The following is a 22,199-nucleotide window of genomic DNA, read 5'->3' as shown; positions in this document are numbered from 1 at the left end:
ATGCCATGGAATAGAATACAGAACCCAGAAAGTAACATATGCACAGAGTCAACTAATCTTTGACAAAGATCCCAGGAATGCATAATGAGGAAAGGGGGGTAGCATTTTCAATAAATGATGCAAGAAAACCTGGATATTCACATGCAAAAGGATCAAATTGGATGCTTATCCTTCCCCATAAACAAAAATCAATACAAAATGGATAAAAATGTCAGGTCTGAAGCTGTAAAAATCCTAAAAGAAAACATAGGGGAAAATACAGAAAATTTTTATTTCTGATTACACCTAAATAAATCTGGGGAAAAAAGCAGAATATCATGCAGGATATTAGGATTAATTTCAGACACAACTTGATGATACAAATGACTGAATCAGATACCACAATATTTCATCTCTCTGATAAATAAGTTTCTGTAAATGTGTTGTGAGTATTTATCCCTATTTTTCTTCTTATTCTCCCTCGTCTTTTTTATAGAATTTTGTAAGCTTACTATAGAATTCATTCCATCTATTCTTTTTTGATTTCCTTAATTTTATTACTTTTTTTTAAATTGAAGTAACATTAGTTAATAACATTATGTAGGTTTCAGGTGTACAGCTTTATAAATCAATATCTTGTAAATGCTACATTATGTTCATCAGCAAAGTCTAGTTTCCATCCTTCACCATACAATTCATGCTCTTTTACTAGATCTATCCACTGCCCTGTTTTGCTTCCCATCACACTGTCTTCTGGTAACTGCTATTTTGTTTTATAGCTCAAGTGTTTGTTTTTGTTTTTGTGTTCATTAGTTTTGTTTCTTTATCTTTCACTATGAGTGAAATCAAAGTGTTTGTCTTTCTATCTCTGACTTGTTTCACGAGCATATACCCTCTACCTCCATTCATACTGTTGCAAAAGGCAGGATTTCATCTTCTTTTTTAAATAATAGGATGCCTTATGTATAATTTCCCTAGATATTTGTTAGAATACAACATTATGATTATTTCTTGAGATGTATTATTTCACCTTTATCTCCACATAGCACTCTCCATACCCTGAGAAAATCCTTCATCATACCTGAAATAACCTATGGTCTATAGATATGACTGTAGTGTAAATATTTTGATAAAGACATTTGTTCATTATTAACTTTTCTAGACTACTTAAAGAGATATTTTTTCCTAGCCTGAGTTTTAGACACACACACACAAGGAATTGCCAATTGCAAGTTGCTGACAAATATATGTTTGCTATAAAGGGAGGCCTAGAAGAACAAGTATAACTGAGAATACATGTTATGGTGAAGTTAAATAATCCTTCTCAGATAAAGTTTTATAGAAACCACTTCATTTGAAATCATTGTGGAAGAAATCTCCAATTTTGCCATCATACATGTGTATAAGACATTCTGGAATTATTAGATAATTCACAGTACTAGTCTAATCCCAATCCAGCCCTAAACACTCACATGTACATCTCTTAACTAGCATGTGCCACTGTAGTGAGCACAGAATCATTGTTTAAGAATGACTACAGCAAGAACAAAGATGAGAAGGGCAGAGCAGACACTTTTAAGCCAGCATGGCCCCGAGTACCCAGGGTGGGCACAGTCCAGGCTGCGGGTCCGCAGGGGCTTGATGATGCGCTCCCTCTGCGTCATGATGGCTTCCCGGGCCCCAGGCCAGCTGCCTGGCCCTTGCAGGCGGCACTGATACGGTGTGCACGGTCCAAAGAAACTCCTCACAGCCAGCCTGGGATCCCGCAGAAGGAGGGAGAACAGGTTGGGCTTCACCCCTATTTCAGAGGCAATGTCGTCCATGTAGTCGACAAAGAACACTCTGCGCGTGTCCCGGGGGCTATTCAGGAACCTGAAACCCGAATGGGGGCAAATCAGAAACTTCAACTCAGATGACCTCCTGCATCCCTCCCTCCGAGCACAGTTAACATCTAAATAATGGATGACGTTTGCATGAAAGGATAATCTTGGGGGAAATGAATTAATAACTATTGATGATTTCTCCAAAAGTGAGAGATAAAAGAGTTTTCCTGTCTTCAGTTACCATGGTCTCAGTGGTTCTAAGAAAATATTTATGCAGGTGTATATTTTTCTGCCTCAAATCCTTCCAAGGGTCTTGGATAGTAGTAAGTGGGTTTCAGACAATTTTTGTCTTATGAATATTCTTCTCTTCCTAAATCCTATACTTCGGCCACGCCTTTGATTCTGTCAGGACATTGTCTCACTTTGGTTAACTGATGGTGAGGACTATGACAGACAAATCTTCCAGGCCAGTTAATTAGATTATTATTCCAACTTCTTTAAAGAATGAAACAATCCTTCATTTCGTCTTACATTTTCACATGCTTTACATCTCTGAGGCTATGATATGACATAAATCCATAATTATATGCTGTATCTACTGTTCCACTAACGTTAATAAAATTTCTCATGATTTCTTAGTGGACCATTCTGCATTCATCCCATCCATAAACATCCCACATATGACATTATGCTTGGGTAAGAGGAAATGGAAAGGCTGAAATGTTGAAACCCCATCAGGCAAAAAGACCCAGATTCTCTGATGAGAAACATATGAAGAATGCTCGATAGGCAGAGGGCTGCACCTAACACTTTTAATTGACTTTCAGCAAGAAGTATCTTACTCTGCTTCAATTTTTCCCCTCTTCTTTGTTATATCAGCCATCATGTCACTCACTGAAGGCAACTTGTTCAGTCCTAGGAAAGAAGTTCCAAATTTGAACAATCTTAGAAGATAGGATTTCAGGAGTACCTGGATATCCTGAGGAGTCAGTTTGGTGGAACATCGTCAGTGAGGTAGCACAGGTGTGGGGGAGGTGGGTCCAGGAGCTACTCAGGTTTGCTCTCAGCTCCTTGTTTTATCAGGTGCACATACAAGATCATGTCCTTGGAACACATGTCTGATGAGTTCACATCTTGACCCCAAGGCCCACAAAGAAAGAGGGACTGAAGAGTCTCACCCAATGGATAAGACACAAAGTAGCATGAGCGTGGTCTCATTATCAGAGTATTCGTTTCCCTCTCCTTCAGATAGCAAGGTAAATTTTTCATTTAGCTTATAACATTGTTTACAAGTATGTATTGTGGCTACTAGTGGTAACTTGCTATCTTCTGATTGTTTACATTAAAAAAGATTTAGTCTTAATTTCCACCTTAAATCAGAGTATGCACCATTCTGTAACTGTCCTTCATTTCTATAATGGATAACTTCTACATTTTCAGAAACACAGATGTTCCATATAAATGGGAAAAAAATTAAAGGCCAAACAAATGTGCTCAATTATTGCAATGTGATTTGCATAATTTCATAAAGGTGGGTTTCAAATCTGTCTTCAATTATGTATTCTCAATCTTAGAGCCAATGATATTATAAAGAATAAAGAATTATACTAAAAATGGTACTCTTCATTTAGTCAATATTTACTGAATGCCTATGAATACCTTCAAAGGTAAAGGTTCATCATTGTTCATTCTTTGCTACCCTGAAAAACACATGTAAGTATTCCCATTCCAATGAGGAAATTGTAAGATCCAGTAATATGTCAAGATCATCTGCCAGTATGTGGAAGAGCTGTAATTTAATTCTTCTTTTATTTGACTCTAAAATCCTTGATCCCTTCAATGAGTTGTCGTGTTGTTCTAGTTACATGGTGACTGCTTGTCCTCTTTATACTTTGAACTTGAGAGGCTGGTAAAAATGTTCTCTTTGATAAAGACTGATTCCAGAGTGAAACTAGCACCCTCAGAAAGAGGAATAACTGTTGTTCTCACCTTTACTCTAGGTTGAGATATTTCTCCTATTTGTTGCAGTTTCTCTACTAGACTCTACAATACTAAGCTCATACTAATAATCTACTATACTAATGCTATAACTATACCGTCTATATGATACATACCTTATGTACTACACTTTACTTTCTATGAATTACTGGGCTCACTTTCTATACTATCCTTTCTATTATCTCCTTGCTGTGCTTAAAGAATTATTTGCAAATATGTTGTGTTTTGTGATAGCTTAAATTACAGCTTTTTTTAATCTTTTGGATTTCTTCAGTTTCATGAGAAATCCAAAAGATTAAATAGCTATCAAGCAGCAAAGTAGCAAATCTCAAGTGGCAGGATTTCAGAAAACTTTAACGGTTCACTTCAGATGTATTTTGCAATGGATACCTTTGTAGTACTTCTGAAAGCACACCATCTGTAGATATTTTTCTCACTATGCACAAGGCCAGCACATACCTTTGAATATATGAGCAGCCCATCTGCTCTGGATTTCTGAGGTGGGGATGGTGGCACCCACTGGCTGGAGGATGCCAATGAAAGCTAGTGTTGGCTTCTCTAGCAGAGGCGGGAACACATATTTATACATGGTACGCTTGCTGTCCAGAATTGCTGGGTCATTTTCCAAAAAAGGAAATGAGAAATTATATCCTGTGGCAAATATAACAAGATCAATGTCTTCTTCTGTGCCATCCTCAAAGGTGACTGATGTCTCAGTGAATTCTCTTATATTTGGTTTCATCACAATCCTTCCAGTAATTATGTGATTGGGTAGATCATCACCAAAAGTAGCTTGATGGCTCAGAAATCTGAAGAGGAAAAGTTGAAGTCCAGAAAAATTTATCTAGATCTTCTAGGAGAGGAGTTGAGCCAAGAAAATGCTTAAAATGCTTTTTAGTTGAGCCAAAATAAATGAAAGAATTACATTTTTGTTTTATGAAAGATATTTTACTTTTTCTTTTTTCAAATTATTTACTGATTAAACATTCTATATCTATCAGAATGCTAATAATAACTATTAATATTTATGCAAGGAGAATATTTTGAAATTTGGAATATAAGCTTATACCAGTTTTATTAATATCTAACTTCATTAACAAATTTTTTGGAGAGATTTTGAGAAACAATTGCTATGTGCTCTTATTGCAAATGGAAAATCAGATCAGATACTGATTGCCATTTTATCTGAGAACTGACATTTTAATGCCATTTTAATATATTTTACAAACATTATTTAATTTTGACACAATTTGTTGTCATCTTAGACTCCCTACAATTTCTTTTTTTTAAATAATAAATTTTATTTTTATATTCCCCCATACGATTGCAAACGCCCCATTCTGACCCCAATCCTTCCCCTCCCTCCCCTCACCCCCAAAAAGTGTCTCTGGTTCATAGTTTTTTGTTGATTTTGATTTTCACTTTCTTATATTCATTTTCCTGGTCCCTTATTTAAGTTTTCTAGATTCCTGCTATGAGTGAGACCATCCAGTATTTTTCTTTTTCTTTTTGGCTTATTTCGCTGAGCATGATCCCTTCCAGCGCCATCCATGTTGCTGCAAATTGCATGTGTTTATCTTTTTTGAATGCGAGTAATATTCCATGGTATATATGTACCACATCTTCTTAATCCAGTCATCTAATTTTGGGTATTTGGGCTGTTTCCAAAGCTTAGCTATTGTAAATAGTGCTTCTATAAACATAGGGGTGCAGGTGCTCTTAGGAATGGATGTTTCTGTGTCCTTTGGGTAAATACCTAGGAGTGGAATTGCTGGATCATATGGAAGCTCTATGTTTAGTAGGTCCAGAAATCTCCACACAGATCTCCATAGTGGTTGGACCAGTTTGCACTCCCACCAACAGTGCAGAAGAGTTCCTTTTTCTCCACACCCTCGCCAACATTTGTTGTTGCTAGTTTTTTTAATATGTGCCATTCTCACTGGTGTGAGATGGTATCTCATGGTAGTTTTGATTTGCATTTCCCTGATTACAAGTGATGTTGAACATTTTTTCATATGCCTGTTGGCCATTTGCATTTCCTCTTCAGAGAAGTTTCTTTTTAGCTCTTCTGCCCATTTTTTGACTGGATTATTTTCTTTGTTGTTGCTGAGTCTCATCAGCTCTTTGCAGATTTTTGTGATCAGTCCTTTATCATTAGTGTTGGGTGCAAAAATGTTCTCCCAGTTGGTGGGGTTTCTCTTTGTTTTTGTTATTGTCTCTTTTGCTGTGCAGAAGCTCTTTAATTTGATGTAGTCCCAGCTGTTTATCTTTGCCTTCACTATCACTGCTTTGGGTGATGTGTCTGTAAAGACGTCTTTGATGTGCAAATCCTGTAGTGTTTCGCCTATATTTCCTTCTATGTATTTTATGGTTTCAGGTCTTATGTCTAGTTCTTTAATCCATTTTGAGTTGATTTTTGTGTATGGTGTGAGGTAGTGGTCAAGCGTCATTCTTTTGCATGTAGCGACCCAGTTTTCCCAGCACCATTTATTGAACAAACTTTCTTTGCTCCAATGCATAGTCTTTGCTCCTTTGTCAAAGATTAGTTGACCATAAATCTGTGGGTTTATTTCTGGATTTTCTATTCGATTCCATTGGTCTGTATGTCTGTTCTTGTTCCAATACCATGCAGTTTTGATGATTATGGCTTTGTAGTATAGTTTGAAGTCTGGGAGTGTGATGCCTCCATTTCCTTCTTTTTTTTTCAGTAGAGCTTTGGCTATTCGGGGTTTTTGGTGATTCCATATGAATTTCATCAATAATTGTTCTATTTCTTTGAAGAATGACATTGAAATTTTGATTGGAATAGCATTGAATCTGTATATTGCTTTTGGAAGGATGGCCATTTTAATAATGTTTATTCTTCCAATCCATGAGCAGGGGATATCTTTCCATTTCTTTGTGTCTTCTTCTATTTCTTTTAACAGTGTTTTATAGTTTTCTTTGTATAGGTCCTTTACCTCTTTTGTTAGATTTATTCCCAAATATTTGATTTTTTTTGTTTCGATAATAAAAGGGATGGTTTTTTTGATTTCTTCTTCTTCAGATTTGTTGTTTGTGTATAGGAAGGCTACTGACTTTTGCGTGTTGATTTTGTATCCTGCCACTTTACTGAACTGATTGATGAGTTGAATTAGTTTTTCTGTGGACTTTTTGGGGTTCTCTATGTATATTATCATATCATCTGCAAATAGTGATAGTTTGACTTCTTCTTTTCGTATTTGGATTCCTTGTATGTCTTTCTCTTGTCTTATTGCTCTGGCTAGGACTTCCAGTATTATATTGAAAAGCAGTGGTGAGAGTGGACATCCTTGTCTTGTTCCAGATCTTAATGGAATTGCTTTCAGCTTTTCACCATTGAGAATGATACTGGCTGTTGGCGTGTCATAGATGGCCTTTATGATGTTGAGTTACGTTCCTTGTATCCCAAGAATTTCAAGGGCTTTTATCATGAATGGGTGTTGCACTTTGTCGAAAGCTTTCTCAGCATCTATTGATATTATCATATGGTTTTTATATTTCTTTTTGTTGATGTGTTGGATAACGTTGATTAATTTTTGGATGTTAAACCATCCTTTTGTCCCTGGAATGAATCGTACTTGGTCGTGGTGAATTATCTTATGGATACATTGTTGGATTCTGATAGCTAAAATTTTATTGAGGATTTTTGCATCAGTGTTCATTAGGGAGACTCCCTACAATTTCTGTCTATTCAGTGACATCCAAGTACTAATGCCTCTGAACCTAACCTCTTTTGTGAGTTTGAGAATCATCTCTCCTAATGCCTGCCATGTGTCACTGTTGGCATACCTTACAAGTATCCCAGGCACAGTTTTTTAATCTTATGTTATCAGTCAGCTTCTCCATATCTTTCAAAATTGGTTTCCTTCTGAATTCATTACCTTTGTTGGATGGTTACACTCTCAATCATTCACCTAGATATTGGATGTCAGTGCATTAATTATATGATTACCTCTTTTTAAAAAAATATTTATTTATTTATTTATACATACAAGAACTGGGGTACAGGCCAGAGGTGCAGGGGATAAGAGGATTCACTAGAGACAGAGTGGGGAGCAGAACAGGCAGAACTACTGAAATACACTGCTGAGGGGAGCAGCAGGGAGACCTGAGAGGTCTGCTGTCCATGTGGGTCACCTCCCTGGCCCGGGATCAACTTGTGCTGTAGAGGCTGGGGTGGCTTCACAGAGCTGTGCTTAACCCCTTGCATCACCAGGGAGGCCCTAATATATATTATTTTTATTTTATGATATTTTGACATCTTAAAGAGCCTGCTGGCTGGGAAGAGGCTGCCTCTGTCAGTGTGAGCCAATTTTCAGGAATAGCAAAGGGCTCAGCACATCTTTCATCTGCAAAATAACTAATCCCCTGTCTACAACTCCAAACACCTCCTCATGTAGCTCTCAATATATTAATTAGTATTTCCCCAGTTCTAAATCATCCTAAGGACAGGTGCCAGTCTGATGAAATTGTTCACCCTAGCCAATCCTGAGCTGTTTACTCTGCTCTGCAATGCATTTCCCATGGAAACCCAGTAAAAGTTGTGACTACATCTTTCCTGTCATTCTTGCTTTCCATGACCACATCTACTGCTCCCTACATGGTCCTGAGTAGTGTGGCCCATCTCTCAGGAAATGCAAGTAGTAAGTTCTTCTCCCAATGGCATTGACCTCTCTGTGTCATCAGTTAGTCACTTCTGTAAATTGAAATTCTATTAGACAATTTTAATGCAGTTGGAAAATTAAGAATATAATAAACCCACACAAAAGTGTTGAGCATTTGCCATGTGCTGAGCACTAGTAGACTATATATGTCTTTTTCCCTTTAATGCTCTAAACAGCACTCTGCATTGGTGCTAATGTGATCCCCATTTATCTGCAAGGAAAGTGGGAGAAAAGCTGTTAAGTAAATATGATATCACACAGCTAGTAAGTGATAAAGCCCTATTTAAGCCATTATTGCTGGCCTCAGAGTTCTGTTCAAGGTCAAGAAAGCAGGTGTGGCATATTTCAAGTCACCCTTTAGCTCATGGTCTCCATCTTGTCACTCCTGAATCTTTCCTTTGACCTGGAAGATGGAGCTGAATTTTATGATGTAACATATCATCTGCTGCTTGTCCACCATATGAAAGTTAGAGTCTAAAGAAGTGAGAGTAGCCTGAAAACATGAAGGGTGGGGACATGAAGCCTCCGCCACATTCCTAAAGTTCAATATTTTCCTCTAAGGTGAGTAGAATAGTCCAAAGAAACATAAGGATGGAAGCAATGATGATGATGTTCAACTACGACAGCTGAAGTCTATTTTCAAGGTGGTAGAACATGAATTCTACTCATCTTTATCATCAGAGGCAAAATTATTTTTTTAAAAATCCTAGATCATACCTGTGCTTAGGTTGCAAACCATAGACATCATGGTTAAATCGAGCATTTAACTTTTTCTCCATTAGTCTGTTGGTTAAGGATGCAGGCAGCAAGTTGTCAAGGAGAGAGTTAAAACGAGTGAAGAGAACAATGTCCATGGGCATCCCACTATCCCAGACCCGGTTCCAAATCCAGGAACCTGTCCTTGTGCTGAGAAACACCTAGAAGAGAATGCAAATAAGTGAAAAATAGGGCCTCACAATGTAACTGTTTCTCTCATAGGATCCTTTTCTCAGCTCTTCAGATATGTGTCATTTGGTTCATGAGGAGAAATGGAAAATGATTCTCTTGCCTTTTTAGCTAGAAGAGTCCCTTGATCCTCAGAGACAGATATATCAACAGATACATTTGTACTGTTTCAAATACACACAAGCATACATCTACATGTTGTTTATGTTCTAGGGTCTCCCCAAACCTCTCTCTGCATCTCACCCATCTCTCCTTTGATCTTTCTCCAGAGCAGTGGTTGATGCCTGCAATTTCTTAAATTCTAAATTCTCAGAAACACACTAATGCAAGAAAACAGAGCTCAATAAATTGACACATAAGATTCCACTAATTTGCTAAAGACTGTTTTAAGTATCTGAAACACTTAGTTAATTCCTGTCCCTAGAAATATCAGTATGAAGGAATCAGCTTTGGGAGGTTGTGTGAAGTGTCATGTCAATGAAATATAGAAGGTTTTGAAAAAATGGTAACTTTTTGTTTCCCAGTATGTTCATTTTTAAAACTCATGGCTGAGCTGATCAACCCTATATGCTCTGGTAAAAACAAACAATATGTCATGCACTAAGCTTTGAAATATTTGTTTCATTCTCAGATTTTAAAGTATTTTTGGAGGGATTGGTTACCTAGATGTCTACAAAGCATCAGGTACAGGGGTAGCTAACAATCAGGACTGAAGCAGTGTGTGCACACACACTACAGACACTTTACACAGTGCTCACATCTCAGAGGGCACGGGTCAGGTTGCACCTCAGGAAAGAGAATTTTAGGAACCAAACCTGTGAGGTTACATGACTGAGATCAATTGCCAAGTCAACTCCAGAATTTCCAATACCGACCACAACGATTCTCTTCCCATGAAATTTCTCTGGACTCTTGTATTTCCAACTGTGCATATATTCACCTTTGAAACTCTTGATCCCTGTGGTAAAGAACAGTGTTATTCAAACCTTGGTCATTATTTTATTTTATTTTAACTGCCAGCATACTCTGAAGCTTATTACTGAGCTCAAAGACCATCCTGCTTAAATCTCATTTGCTGGCTCACTGATGCCAATTCTGGGAGCAGTGCTCAAATCACCTGATGGAACGAATCCTTCTATGGTGTTGTTTCAGGCCATAAATTGCATGATCAAACATATCCCCAAGTTCCTAAGATGCTCTCTATTTTCATTTTTCTATATTCTGCCAAGTCTTCAAAGAAGAACTCAGCTCCTATTCAGGTAATCCTCCTTTGCAGTCATTGCTGTTTATTCAACTACTGCTGTGGACCCATTCCCTGTCTTGCTTTCCCAAACCAAATTTCTTGTGTGTCTGGCTGATTTCCACCTCTACTGGGCTTAGTGCACCTTCCAGCTGGCCCAATTCACTCATTCTCCTACTATAAACAAATGTTCCAATATAACCTGCAAGATCTCAAGCTGAGAGGGGTAAGGACTTCCAACTTTTATCCGCAAATTTTTCTCTTATTTAACAGAAACCTCATATGGCAGAGGCTTAAACGCTGGTGGGGATTCCGCAGTATTTCATCTTTTTCAACAATGTTCGGATCTGCACATATGGGTTTCTTTGCTCCTCCAGTGAGCAAAGACAGACTGGACAGTCTTGGTTGTGGTTTGCTCTTGGCCCTGTTCCTTTTTCTCCTACAGAATATGTTCCAAAGTTTTAGTTATTCCCTGGAAGAATTTCTTTAACTTTACCTAGTAAATTCCTGGTGTGTGTCTAATATTATTATTCCCAAATCCCATCATTGCCCACTTCAATTATCCATGGATAGGACACAATCCATATGTGACTCCTACCTGAAGCTCTTTCAATTATTTCGCTTTCCCTTGGTGTCACTGTTTCCCCTCTTCCCCCCTTGATAATATTCCCCTAGCCCCGCTCTTATTTTTGTGAAACAACAAAGGTCCTAGGTGACTTTCTCTATATCTAAAAGGTACTGTGTTTTTGTTCCTCCTGCTCTATCTCCTTTTCCCAGGAGAAAATGTTATTCCTCCACCCCAAAATGAACTCTTTGATCCCTGGTCGTTGTGGGAAGAGATGCAGAGGTCAAACAAATTTTTACATGAATCTCAGTTCTTTCACCACTAGTGATATTTGTGATGTGAGAAAGGGAAACTGCTTTACGCTACACTGGATTGCTACAAGCACCCTTTAAATGTTCTCTGTAACTTAGGAAGTGTTTGAAAAATAAGTTTAATGCTCTTTTTTGACTGTCTTTGCTCCCATCCCTCTCTTTCATGTTTATGGAAGAACTCGGGGATCTTGTTGCATTCGGCCTCAATCATTCAACCTCATACAGGCAGAATCTGCTATTGTTTCCTATCTCTGGAAATGGCAACTCCATTGTGCAGACCAATAAAAATTAGAGTTATCTTTGTTTTTTTTAGAGTTATCTTTGACTCTTCGCTTTTGGTCATATCTGACATCTGGTCCATCAGAAAATGCTGTTATTTCTGGGCCTCCCCCGGTGGCGCAGTGGTTGAGCGCTGGGTTGCGAAGCCGCCCGCAGCCTCTGCAGCGCCGGTTCGATCCCCGGCTGCTCCCCGGCCACCGGAGGAGGGTCCCACATGGCGCGCAGACCTCTCCTGCCGTCCGCTGCTCCCCTCAGCAGTGTACTTCATCAGTCTGCCTGTTCTGTTCCCCGCTCTGGCTCTGGTGAATTCTCTCACCCTCCCGTGCTTCTGACTGTACCCAGTGCTTGTATAAATACATAAATAAATCTTAAAAAAAAAATTCGGTTATTTCTATGTTCAAACTATATTTAGGATCCAAGCAACTGGTGGTATATCAGCAATTTTCATTTTCATTTTATAACATTATGAACAATTTGGATGATCTTTCAAAGAACATGCATTACTTTAATCAGGAACAATACTTACTTTACAATTAACAATTACTTTAGTCAGGAACCAGAGCATCAATGGTATAACCTCCAGAAACCAGTGACTTCCCATTTATTGTGACATACCTGGAAAACTCTCGAGTGGCAAGTTAGGCTCAGAATAAAGGCCAGTACACACCATGATCCCGTCAAAGACATAGGACTCCTGCTTCCCCTCAGTCTCCACCACCACATCCCACTGTCCCGTGCAGGAGAAGTCGGGACGCTTCCTCACGCTGCATACCCTCGTCTGGGAATGAGGCAAAGAGACTCGTGACCACCCTTCCCAGCTGCCCTCCTGCCCAAGAACTCTTGACCTTAATAGGTAAGACAGACTATACCTAACCCTCCTCTGGGATTTCATAAGAGCATTCCATTAAGGTGGTTTCCCTGTGTTTAAAGCTGAGACATGGTCCACTTGGTTCCCAACTGTCATCCTGAGTGTGGTTAGTGCCGAGACAATTCCAGCTGCACAGTCAACCCACCATACTTGTCTCCTGAGGGAGGTGAAGCGAGAAGCTCTCACTGCTTTCCCTGGAGATGTAGGAAAGCTAGCTCCCAAGGCTGAGTGGAGCTTCTCTGCACTTTGTTCTGGCCTGGATCCCCTCTCTACCAGGAGGGTTCCACAATGCAGAGTGTTCTCTGCCCACTTACCAGAAACCGGATGTGCTTTATGAGGTGGAAGTGTCTGACATACATCCTGATGTACTCCATGAGTTTGGAGTGGTGCAAGTAGTTGGGAAAGTGATCAGGGAATGGGAAATCGCTGTAGGCTGTCATCTCCTTGGATGTGTTGCTCGTGGCAGAGCTGTAGATACTTGGCCGGCCCCCTTCAGTCTTCTCCTGCCGAGAAAAAGGACAGTCACTGGCTTTAGAATCAAAAGTATGAGGGTATCCAAATATTACCTCAGTTAAAAATTTCTTTAAAATAAAATAAGTGGAATTAAAGGTACAGTTAAAAAATAACCCCCTTTCCATGTCAAATTAGGAAACTCCTGCAATTAATTCTTTCAAGCACAGTGTGCCTGTTTTTCATTCCTTTCATTAGGAGAGACTTGTGGTAAAGAGAACCCTCGCATATAGTAGATGGGAATGTAAATTGTTGCTACCATCATGGAAAGCAGTGTGAAGACTGCCTCAAAAATTAAAAATAAAATTTCCATATTCTATTATGTATCCCCATATTCTGTTACATATTTATGTGTCCCCTGAGAATTACTAAAACACTGATTTGAAGAGAGTTATGTCTCCACATGTTCACTTCAGCACTATTTACAAGAATTGGAAACAACCAAAGTGCCCATCCATATATCAGTGGTTAAAGATGTGTATGTGTATATTCAATAGAGTATCACTCAACTACAAAAAAAAAAAAAAAAGAGAAAGGAATCCTGCCATGTGCAAGGAGATGGATGTCCATATGAAGCAAGACAGATGGAAAAAAAAGCATACCATATAATTCCACTCTTATAAGGAATAGAAAGACAGAAAAAATAAATGAATTTGAAAAACATAAATAAACTTTTAGAATTTAAGACCAAATTAGGATCTACCAAAATGCAAAGCAGAAAAGGCATTAAGTCATTGGGTAAAAGGGGTGAATTGTAAGGTGAAGGATAAAGTGGACTTTCAGTGGCGAACTTATGGTAGTATATACATTCATTTACAATAATGCACAACTGAAACTTATGTAATGCTATAATGCAATGTTGCTTTAATTAAAAACAAAACATAGCTACAAAAAACCAAATAATTTTGGGGGTAACAAACAGACATTAACAGAGGATAGAAAGCACAAACATAGAGAAATGTATGTGAGACGTGAGAGTAAAGGTGGGACTTCCTCTGTAGGCACAGTGTTTGTGGTGTCAGAATCCTGGGCAAAGGATTTTAAGGGGTCTGGCCTATTCGAAGTGATGATAGGGAAGAACGGAGCATAATTAGATTGGACTTTCTTTGTATTCTTCTTTATTATTGGCAATTTCCCCCTAATTACAAAAGCAGCACATGTTTAATATATTGTATAGTGAGTGAAAGGGTACAATATCACTCACGATGATCACTTTAAACATTTTGATGTATATCCTTCTAGTCTTAGCCTTTTAGTCTATTTGTATCTCTCTATTATCTACTCAACTACACACATAGAGATAGGCACATAACATTTCAGCATTTGGCAGTACATTATGGTTTATAAGTAGTGTTTCCTATGCATTACTTGGTCCAAACCTGAGAAGCACATTATCTTCACAGTTCAGGATATAATAGGAACCTACACAACATAAAGTATCTGTTAAGTGTATTAGCACTATTCCTGTTTTTGTCTTTAATCAAGACTAGACTATACTTAAATAATTTAAAGGAGACAATGAAGGAAGGAAGACTGAATATCAGTTGGGAAGAAGAAAAGATGGGGCTTCAATGATTAGATGCAGGTACTAATAAAAATGATTACATTGGTAGTTGAAGGATAAATTAGTGCAGTAATCTGCATTCCAATTTCCCAGATATGGAATATAGAGGTACATTCAGACTTACCTCGTATCTCCACAATCCTCCAATGTCGTCGCTTGCTTCAAAACAGGTGGGCTCCAGTCCTACCTCCAGACAGTTCTTAAGGGCACCTAATCCACTGACCCCTGCGCCAATGACTGCAATTCTTTTGCCCGGCATTGTGTCTTGTATCAGGAGATTATTAGGAAAAACTCAGATGTTTGTCACCCTGTAATTTGTTCATATGATACAGGATCATTAGTTTTCTCCTTATTTTTGTCCATATGTCACCACCCATATGCCCCTGAGTTGTCTTGGAAGATCAAATTAGAGAGCATTAGTAGGATGCATTGTATACTTTTGCAAAGGCAGCTACAAAAGGCATTTTTTACCCTGTAAAATTGCTCCTGCCTCAGAATTCTGCCACCAGGTAGAAGGGCTATGTCAGCTGTGAAGACACATTTGCAGAGATTTGTACAAGTCCTTTTCCACCCACCTGCCGCTTCCTTATTCTTCTTTTTCTAAGTCTCTTTCCAACCTGGAACAAATCCTGCAGCTTCACAATTCACAACATTCCTGTTCTGGAAAAGAAAAGAATAAGTTTTTATCCAAATGACTTCAATATGACAATTCATATTCCGTGTGCTAATGGATACTTTCTGAGATATGTTTAAGTCAAATATTTATATTCTGGTTTGTATTATTTATATATTTACTTACAAAATTGAACGATTTCTATGTTTACTTGAACTTGTGGCTGTTCATCCTTAGGTAAAAGAGTCCAGGTAGCTATATTTTATGAGGTGTGTGTGTGTGTGTGTGTGTGTAGTGAACAGAAAAAACTTTGCAGCAATCTAAGTGCAGTGGACAGAGTGAGAGAGCTTATGAAGTTCTCTGCTATTAATGAAGACTTGGAGTCTAAATGAATTTGCAGTAGGGGGAGGCTGGGGAGAGTGACACTGAGAACAGCTCTGCCTTTCACTCTCCCAGCCTAGGCTTTTATTAAAGATATGAACAAAGGAACAAGAAAATAGCACGCAATGGTATTTATGCTTATACAAATTAGTAAGTTACTGCTGGAACAAGATTTTATAGTAGGTAGGGAACATGTACACAAGCCATTCCATTCTCATAGGACAGGAGTCAATTTTGGGCAGAAGTTCTGTTTGCAGAACTTCTAACCTGGAAATCTGTTTGCAGAGTAAATAGGTATTCTCAGAAGACTCTGGCTCTCCTTAGGGTGACAGGCTGCCAATATGTTCCCCTTTTTATTTTATTTTCTTAGAGATTTATTTATTTATGCATACAAGAACTGGGGAATAGGCCAGAGGTGAGTGTGTGGGGGTGAGAGGATTCACCAGAGTGGGGAACAGAACAGGCAGATTGACTGAAATTACACAGCTGAGGGGAGCAGCAGGTGAGTCAGGAGAGGTCTGCTGCGCCATGTGGGTAGCTCCCTGGCCAACCGGGGATCGAACTTGTGCTGTAGAGGCTGGGGATTGCTTCATAGTGTGGCGCTTAACCCCTTACGCCACCAGGGAGGCCCCCCTCATTGCTTTTGATGCAGAGTAAGCATAACTAGCTTTGGAAAAGCCTGTTCTTAACAAATCAATCTTCGCCCTCTGGCTTGACAGACTGTACATAACAAAACAGAGAAGAAGAAGCAATATGACCATTTCCAGTAGGTCATACACATATGTACAAAAATATTTACAAGGGTTTAATTTAGAAATACCATCAGCCAATCCTTCCCAAATGTCAGCGTTTTCAAAGGTGGGTGTTTGGCTGTGGCCATAACAAGAACTTGTGACTATAATTGTAATTTTTTTTAAAACATTGAGAAAAGGGTCCAGTCCTTATAAATGGTGTTTAATCTGATTTGAATCATTTTAAGATTCATTATATTTGGTGTGAGTAACAAAAAACTGAGTGACATTATAATGGCATTGAAGACGCTGAGACCATCATAGATCCTGAACCCATTCAATCAACCAACTAGTAGAATCTTTTAATTGCTGAGTTTCACCTAAGATTTCTTTGCTGACAAATACTTGGGTTTCCCAAGTTTCTATAAAATATTTTTGAAAATTTTGCAAGTATTCAGAGGTTTGTACTTGCTCATGCAGGCCCACTGCAGCAGTAGCTGCAACAGCAGTGATGCTGGCTAGGGTGACAATGCCTGCATTCAACTACCCTTTGAATCTTTTAGTGTGGTTTTTATGTAATGGAGTATCTGCTGCATGAATGTGCTAGAAGGGGTCCCTTGCCATGGTTCTTGGAGTTCAACTGGAACCCAAGTGGCTACTAGCTGTCTCAATAATGTGATATTTGGATCAAATTTCTAATTTGTCCGATTGTTGCAGATAACAATCACTACAAGTACCATGATACATGGAAAATAGAATTAATTATAACTAATATGAACATTTCCGGACAACCAAACATATAGATTAAGCACACAGGCAGAAACAAAAATTTCCTTTTGGAAGGTAATGTTCATACTAGTATGACTTCTTTCTTCAGTATGATGTAAGCTGTCCCTCACACGTAGGGATCATAGCACAAGACGCAGCTTCCAGATGGAGTCCTGCATAGGTCTGTGCCCCATTTTTAATGCTGGAGGTGATAATCCACCTTGGGACTAAATCATCGTATTGTTAGAGTGTAGAATGGTGTGAAAAGTGTTGTGAAGTTTTTGTCTATTTTCCAACCCCCATCCCAGGGTGCATGTTTCACCGTCTCTTAGTTCTTGCCCAGCTGCACTCATGTTTCGGGGATGTATGGGATGTAGATGCATGCTGAAAGTCGGAGCAACAAGAGTGTCAGCATATGGGTTGTCTTTAGTGAGTGCGCCTGGCAGAGGAGAATGGAGTGTATATGTGTGATATAAAGGGGTGAACAGTAATTTCTAATAAGTTGCTGTATGTCAAGGAACAGGGAAAACAATTGTTTACTGGGATTTTTAACATGAGCGGTTTCAAGAACAGATATGGCCCCAACAGCACACTTGGAGTCAGAAGCAATGTTAAGAGGGTCAGGAAAATATCTAAATACCATAAACAGTGCATAGGGTTCAGCTTTTTGAGCTTGAATTTTATGTGTACTAGGAGTCCAATATGCAGACTTAATGCAAGATGTGCCATCTCTAAACACCGTTAATGCAACACAGAGTGGTTGTGGGTCAGTTACATGTAGCACCACAAGCGGCGTTACCATAACAAATTATTCAAGCTTATGAGAAGGATAATGTAATGTTATCTCTCTAGTGAACATGGCCATGGAAATTTATCATTAGATATCAAATGTCCATAAAGTATTGATTATATCATGATCAAAAGATACATAAAAAAATCAGGGTCTTTACCAATTAACTGCCGTGGGCATTCATGTGTTTAAGCAAAAAGGATGTAAATAAGTGTAATATAAGGGGTTAACAAATACCACGATTGACTATTCAGGAAGAGAATGGGGTCAAAACTTGGGAGGGAAGCAAGTTGGCAATTGCTAAATGGGTTGACCCATTCAAGAATTGCCAAATCAGGGAGGAATTGTGTAAGTAATCCTGTGGGCAGCTGTGAAGTAGTCAAAACAAAAGCATGTACAGGGAGTGCATAATCTATGTGAGATAACTGACTATTTTGTACTGTTGTATTAGTGATTTGTATAGTCACCTGTGCCTTTTTAGTCATGTAACAGGGAGATGAGGGATCAGCATCTCCATGCAGAATGTCAAACAAAGGTCATAACTGGATGGTGTTTATTTCAAATAGAGGTCGAATCCAATAAATGTCACCAAGTAACTTGAAAATCATTAAGAGTACTTAATCTTTTAATGTTAATGGCCACCTTTGAGGCCTGATGGTATGTGGGTCCATTAAATATCCAAAATAGGAAAACTGTGGTTGTTTCTAATCTTTTAGGAGCTACTCTAAGACTATATTCTGAAACACTTTGTTCAGTGATCTGAAACACATACTCATTTTCCTTAGAGATTTAGAAGCAATGAGTATGTCATCCATATAGTGAATGATGTAAGATTGGGGAAACTGATTTCTGACTGGGGCTTATGCTAATGCAACACAATGTTGACACATAGTGGGTCCATTCATTATTTCCTGAGGCAGAAATTTCCATTGATATTTGAACAGGCTCTTTTTTTAAATTTTTTTCTCCAAATTTATTTCCTTACATCATTGTTCATTTTATAAAGTAATTGGCTTCTCCCCTCAAGTGTCATCCCCGAAGTTCTCCCACCACCAGAGCCCCTGTGATCTATCACACAGTCCCTTATGTGCTTCCCTCCCGGGTTTTCACCCCTCTTTCTTCCTGTTCATCTCTTTCTTATTACTGGCCAGATTGTTCCTTCTGTCAGAGAGTCCAGAGTTTTCTCTTTACCTCCATGCTTCCAATTTCTTTTCCTTGGTTTTCTCATTCCCATTAGTTCTTTTAGGTAAAACCTCTTTCCTGACAATTCCAAATTAGGTTTGTCAACTCACAGAATGACTTGAATTATTTCAAAAGATGATATAGAATTTTGTTTTAAAGAGCTTCTGTACAGCAAAAGAGACGAACCAAACAGACACCCCACTGATTGGGAGAAAATTTTTACACACAACACTGATGATAAAGGACTGGTCACAAAAGTCTACAAAGAGCTGATGAGACTCAACAAAAACAAAGTAAATAATCCAGTCGAGTAAGGGGCAGAAGATCTAAAAAGAAACTTCTTCAAAGAGGAAATGCAAATGGCCACCAGGCATCTGAAAACATGTTCAATATCACTTGTAATCAGGGAAATGCAAATCAAAACCACAATGAGATACCATCTTACACCAGTGAAAATGGCACATATTAAAAAAATCTAACAACAACAAATGTTGGCGAGGATGTAGAGATAAAGGAACTCTCCTGCACTGCTGGTCGGAGTGCAAACTGGTCCAACCACTATGGAAAGCTGTGTGGAGATTCCTCAACCTGCTAAAGATGGAGCTTTCATATGATACAGCAATTCCACTCCTAGTATTTACCCAAAGGACACAGAAATATTAATTCAAAAGGGCAACTGTACCCCTATGTTTGAACAAGCTCTTTATTGATTAGAACTGGGACAGAAAAAGCAATCTTTCTTTATTTTGGGGTGCCAAGGGAATGGTAGAAAACAATCCTTAAGATCTATAACAATGATATCCCATTTAGTGGAATGTCAGTGGGCATGGGAAGCCCCATTTATAATGGCCCCATAGGTTGCATGATTTATTTATATCTCTAAGATCTTGGAGCTATCTCCTTTCATCAGACCTTTTGGGAATATATGAAAATAGGAGTATTACATTTGACATCACCAACATGGCGGTGAACGGATGCTAGGCTCAATTTCTCCTTTAAAAGCAACCAATGAGGAAGAAATTGCAAGAAGTTACTGGAAGGACCCAGACATTTTGGACAGGCATGGTGACCCAACAGAATCAGGGGGAAGATGAAAAGGATGGGGGAAAGGAAGAGAGGGAGATATAGACCTGGACCCCTTCCTCCCTCCCCCACCAACAAACCCAGAACACTTTGCCCAGGGAAAGAAAAGACAGACTGAAAGTAAATGGTTGGAAAATTTTCCTACAAGCTAACAAACCAAAAAAGAAGGCAGGAACAGCAGTACTTATATCAAATGAAATAGACTTCAAACTAAAAAAGGTAAGAAGACAAAGATGGACAATTCATTATAATTAAGGGGACAGTACATCAGGAAGATATAATGCTCATCAACATATACTCAGCAAATAAAGGAGCACCAAAATATATACGACAATTATTATTATCACCTCTAGAAAGAGACATTAGAGAAAATACATATATAGTAAGAGACTTCAACGCCCACTCACCAATGGACAGATCAACAGACAAAAAAATAAAGACACTTCTAGAGCTCTCATAAAAGTCCTAGATCTTGTGGGATTAACAGACATCTATTGTACACTGCACTCAAAAAAATCCAAGTGCACATTTTTCTCAAGTGCTCATGGATCATTCTCCAGAATCATTCCAACTATCTTCTCATCATATAGGCATCAAATTAGAAATAAACCATGAAAGGAAAACAAGGAACCCACCCATTTCATGGAGATTGAAATCCTCACTACTGGAAGACCATTGGATTAAAGAGGAGATCAAAGAAGAAATTAAAAAACGCTTTGAGTTGAACAACAATGAGAACACCACTTTCCAGAATGTATGTAATGTAGCAAAAGCAGTAACAAGAGGAAAGTATATAGCAATAGAGGATCACATCAAGAAACAAGAAAGAACTCAAAGAAACAACTTAGTCTACCATCTCAAAGAATTAGAAAAAGAACAACAAAACCCCAAAATCAGTGAAAGAAAGGAAATAATAAAAATCAAATCAGAAATAAATGAACTAGAAATTAAAAAAAAAAAAAACAATCCAAAGATCAATGAAACCAAAAGTTGGTTCTTCGAAAAAATAAACAAAATAGACAAACCTCTAGCCAGGCACACAAAGAAGAAACAGGAGAAAATATAAATAAATAGGATCACAAACTAAAGAGGTGATATTACAACACACTCAGTAGAAATCAAAAGAACAATAAGAGATTATATGCAAACAAGTTCAACAATCTGGAGGAGATGGACAAATTCCTGCAGATTTACAATAATCCAAAACTAGATAAAGAAAAAATAGGACACCTAAACAGACCAATTACAAGCAGTGAAACTGAAACAGTAATCAAAACCCTCCCCCAAAGAAAAGCCCAGGACCAGATGGCTTTACAAATGAATTCTATCAAATATTCAGAAATGAACTAATGCATATCCTACGCTTTCATAAAATTGAGAAGGAAGGGATACTACCAAAAATGTTTTATGAAGTCAACATTATAGTTATACCAAAATCGAACAAGGACAGCACAAAAAAGAAAACTACAGACCAATCTCTTTAATGAACATTGATGCAAAAATCCTCAATAAAATCCTAGCCAACAGAATCCAACAATGCATCAAAAAGATAATTCACCATGACCAAGTAGGATTTATTCCAAGGGCACAAGGATGGCTCAACATCCAAAAATCAATTAATGTAATCCAACACATCAACATAAAGAAAAATAAAATCCGTACGATCATATCAATGGATGCTGAGAAAACATTCGACAAAGTACAGTATCCATTTGTGATAAAGGCTCTCGAAATTCTCAAGATAGAAGGAACATCCCTTAACATAATAAGGGCCATATATGACTAACCCATAGACAATATCATTCTTGATGATGAAAAGCGGAAAGGCTTTCCCTTAAGGTCTGGAACAAGACAAGGATGTCCACTCTCATCACTGCTTTTCTA

The 22,199-nt window shown here is 38.3% G+C and overlaps 1 protein-coding gene across 1 annotated transcript; it reads right to left on the bottom strand.

The window, feature by feature from the left end:
* Window positions 1-1,496: 1,496 nt before the first annotated feature.
* LOC311181640 (flavin-containing monooxygenase 5-like) lies at window positions 1,497-15,026 on the bottom strand (the record flags this gene model as incomplete). The annotated part of the gene is made up of 8 exons (XM_084250084.1): window positions 1,497-1,851; window positions 2,645-2,717; window positions 4,260-4,609; window positions 9,203-9,402; window positions 10,246-10,388; window positions 12,441-12,603; window positions 13,008-13,196; window positions 14,892-15,026. 8 exons carry the CDS (start codon window positions 15,024-15,026, stop codon window positions 1,497-1,499), a joined length of 1,608 nt encoding a protein of 535 aa, XP_084106210.1.
* Window positions 15,027-22,199: the final 7,173 nt, after the last annotated feature.

Source organism: Talpa europaea (assembly GCF_964194135.1).
Source record: "Talpa europaea genome assembly, chromosome: 12".
In the NCBI taxonomy this organism is placed as follows: domain Eukaryota; kingdom Metazoa; phylum Chordata; class Mammalia; order Eulipotyphla; family Talpidae; genus Talpa; species Talpa europaea.
This window is presented reverse-complemented; position numbering and strand designations above follow the sequence as displayed.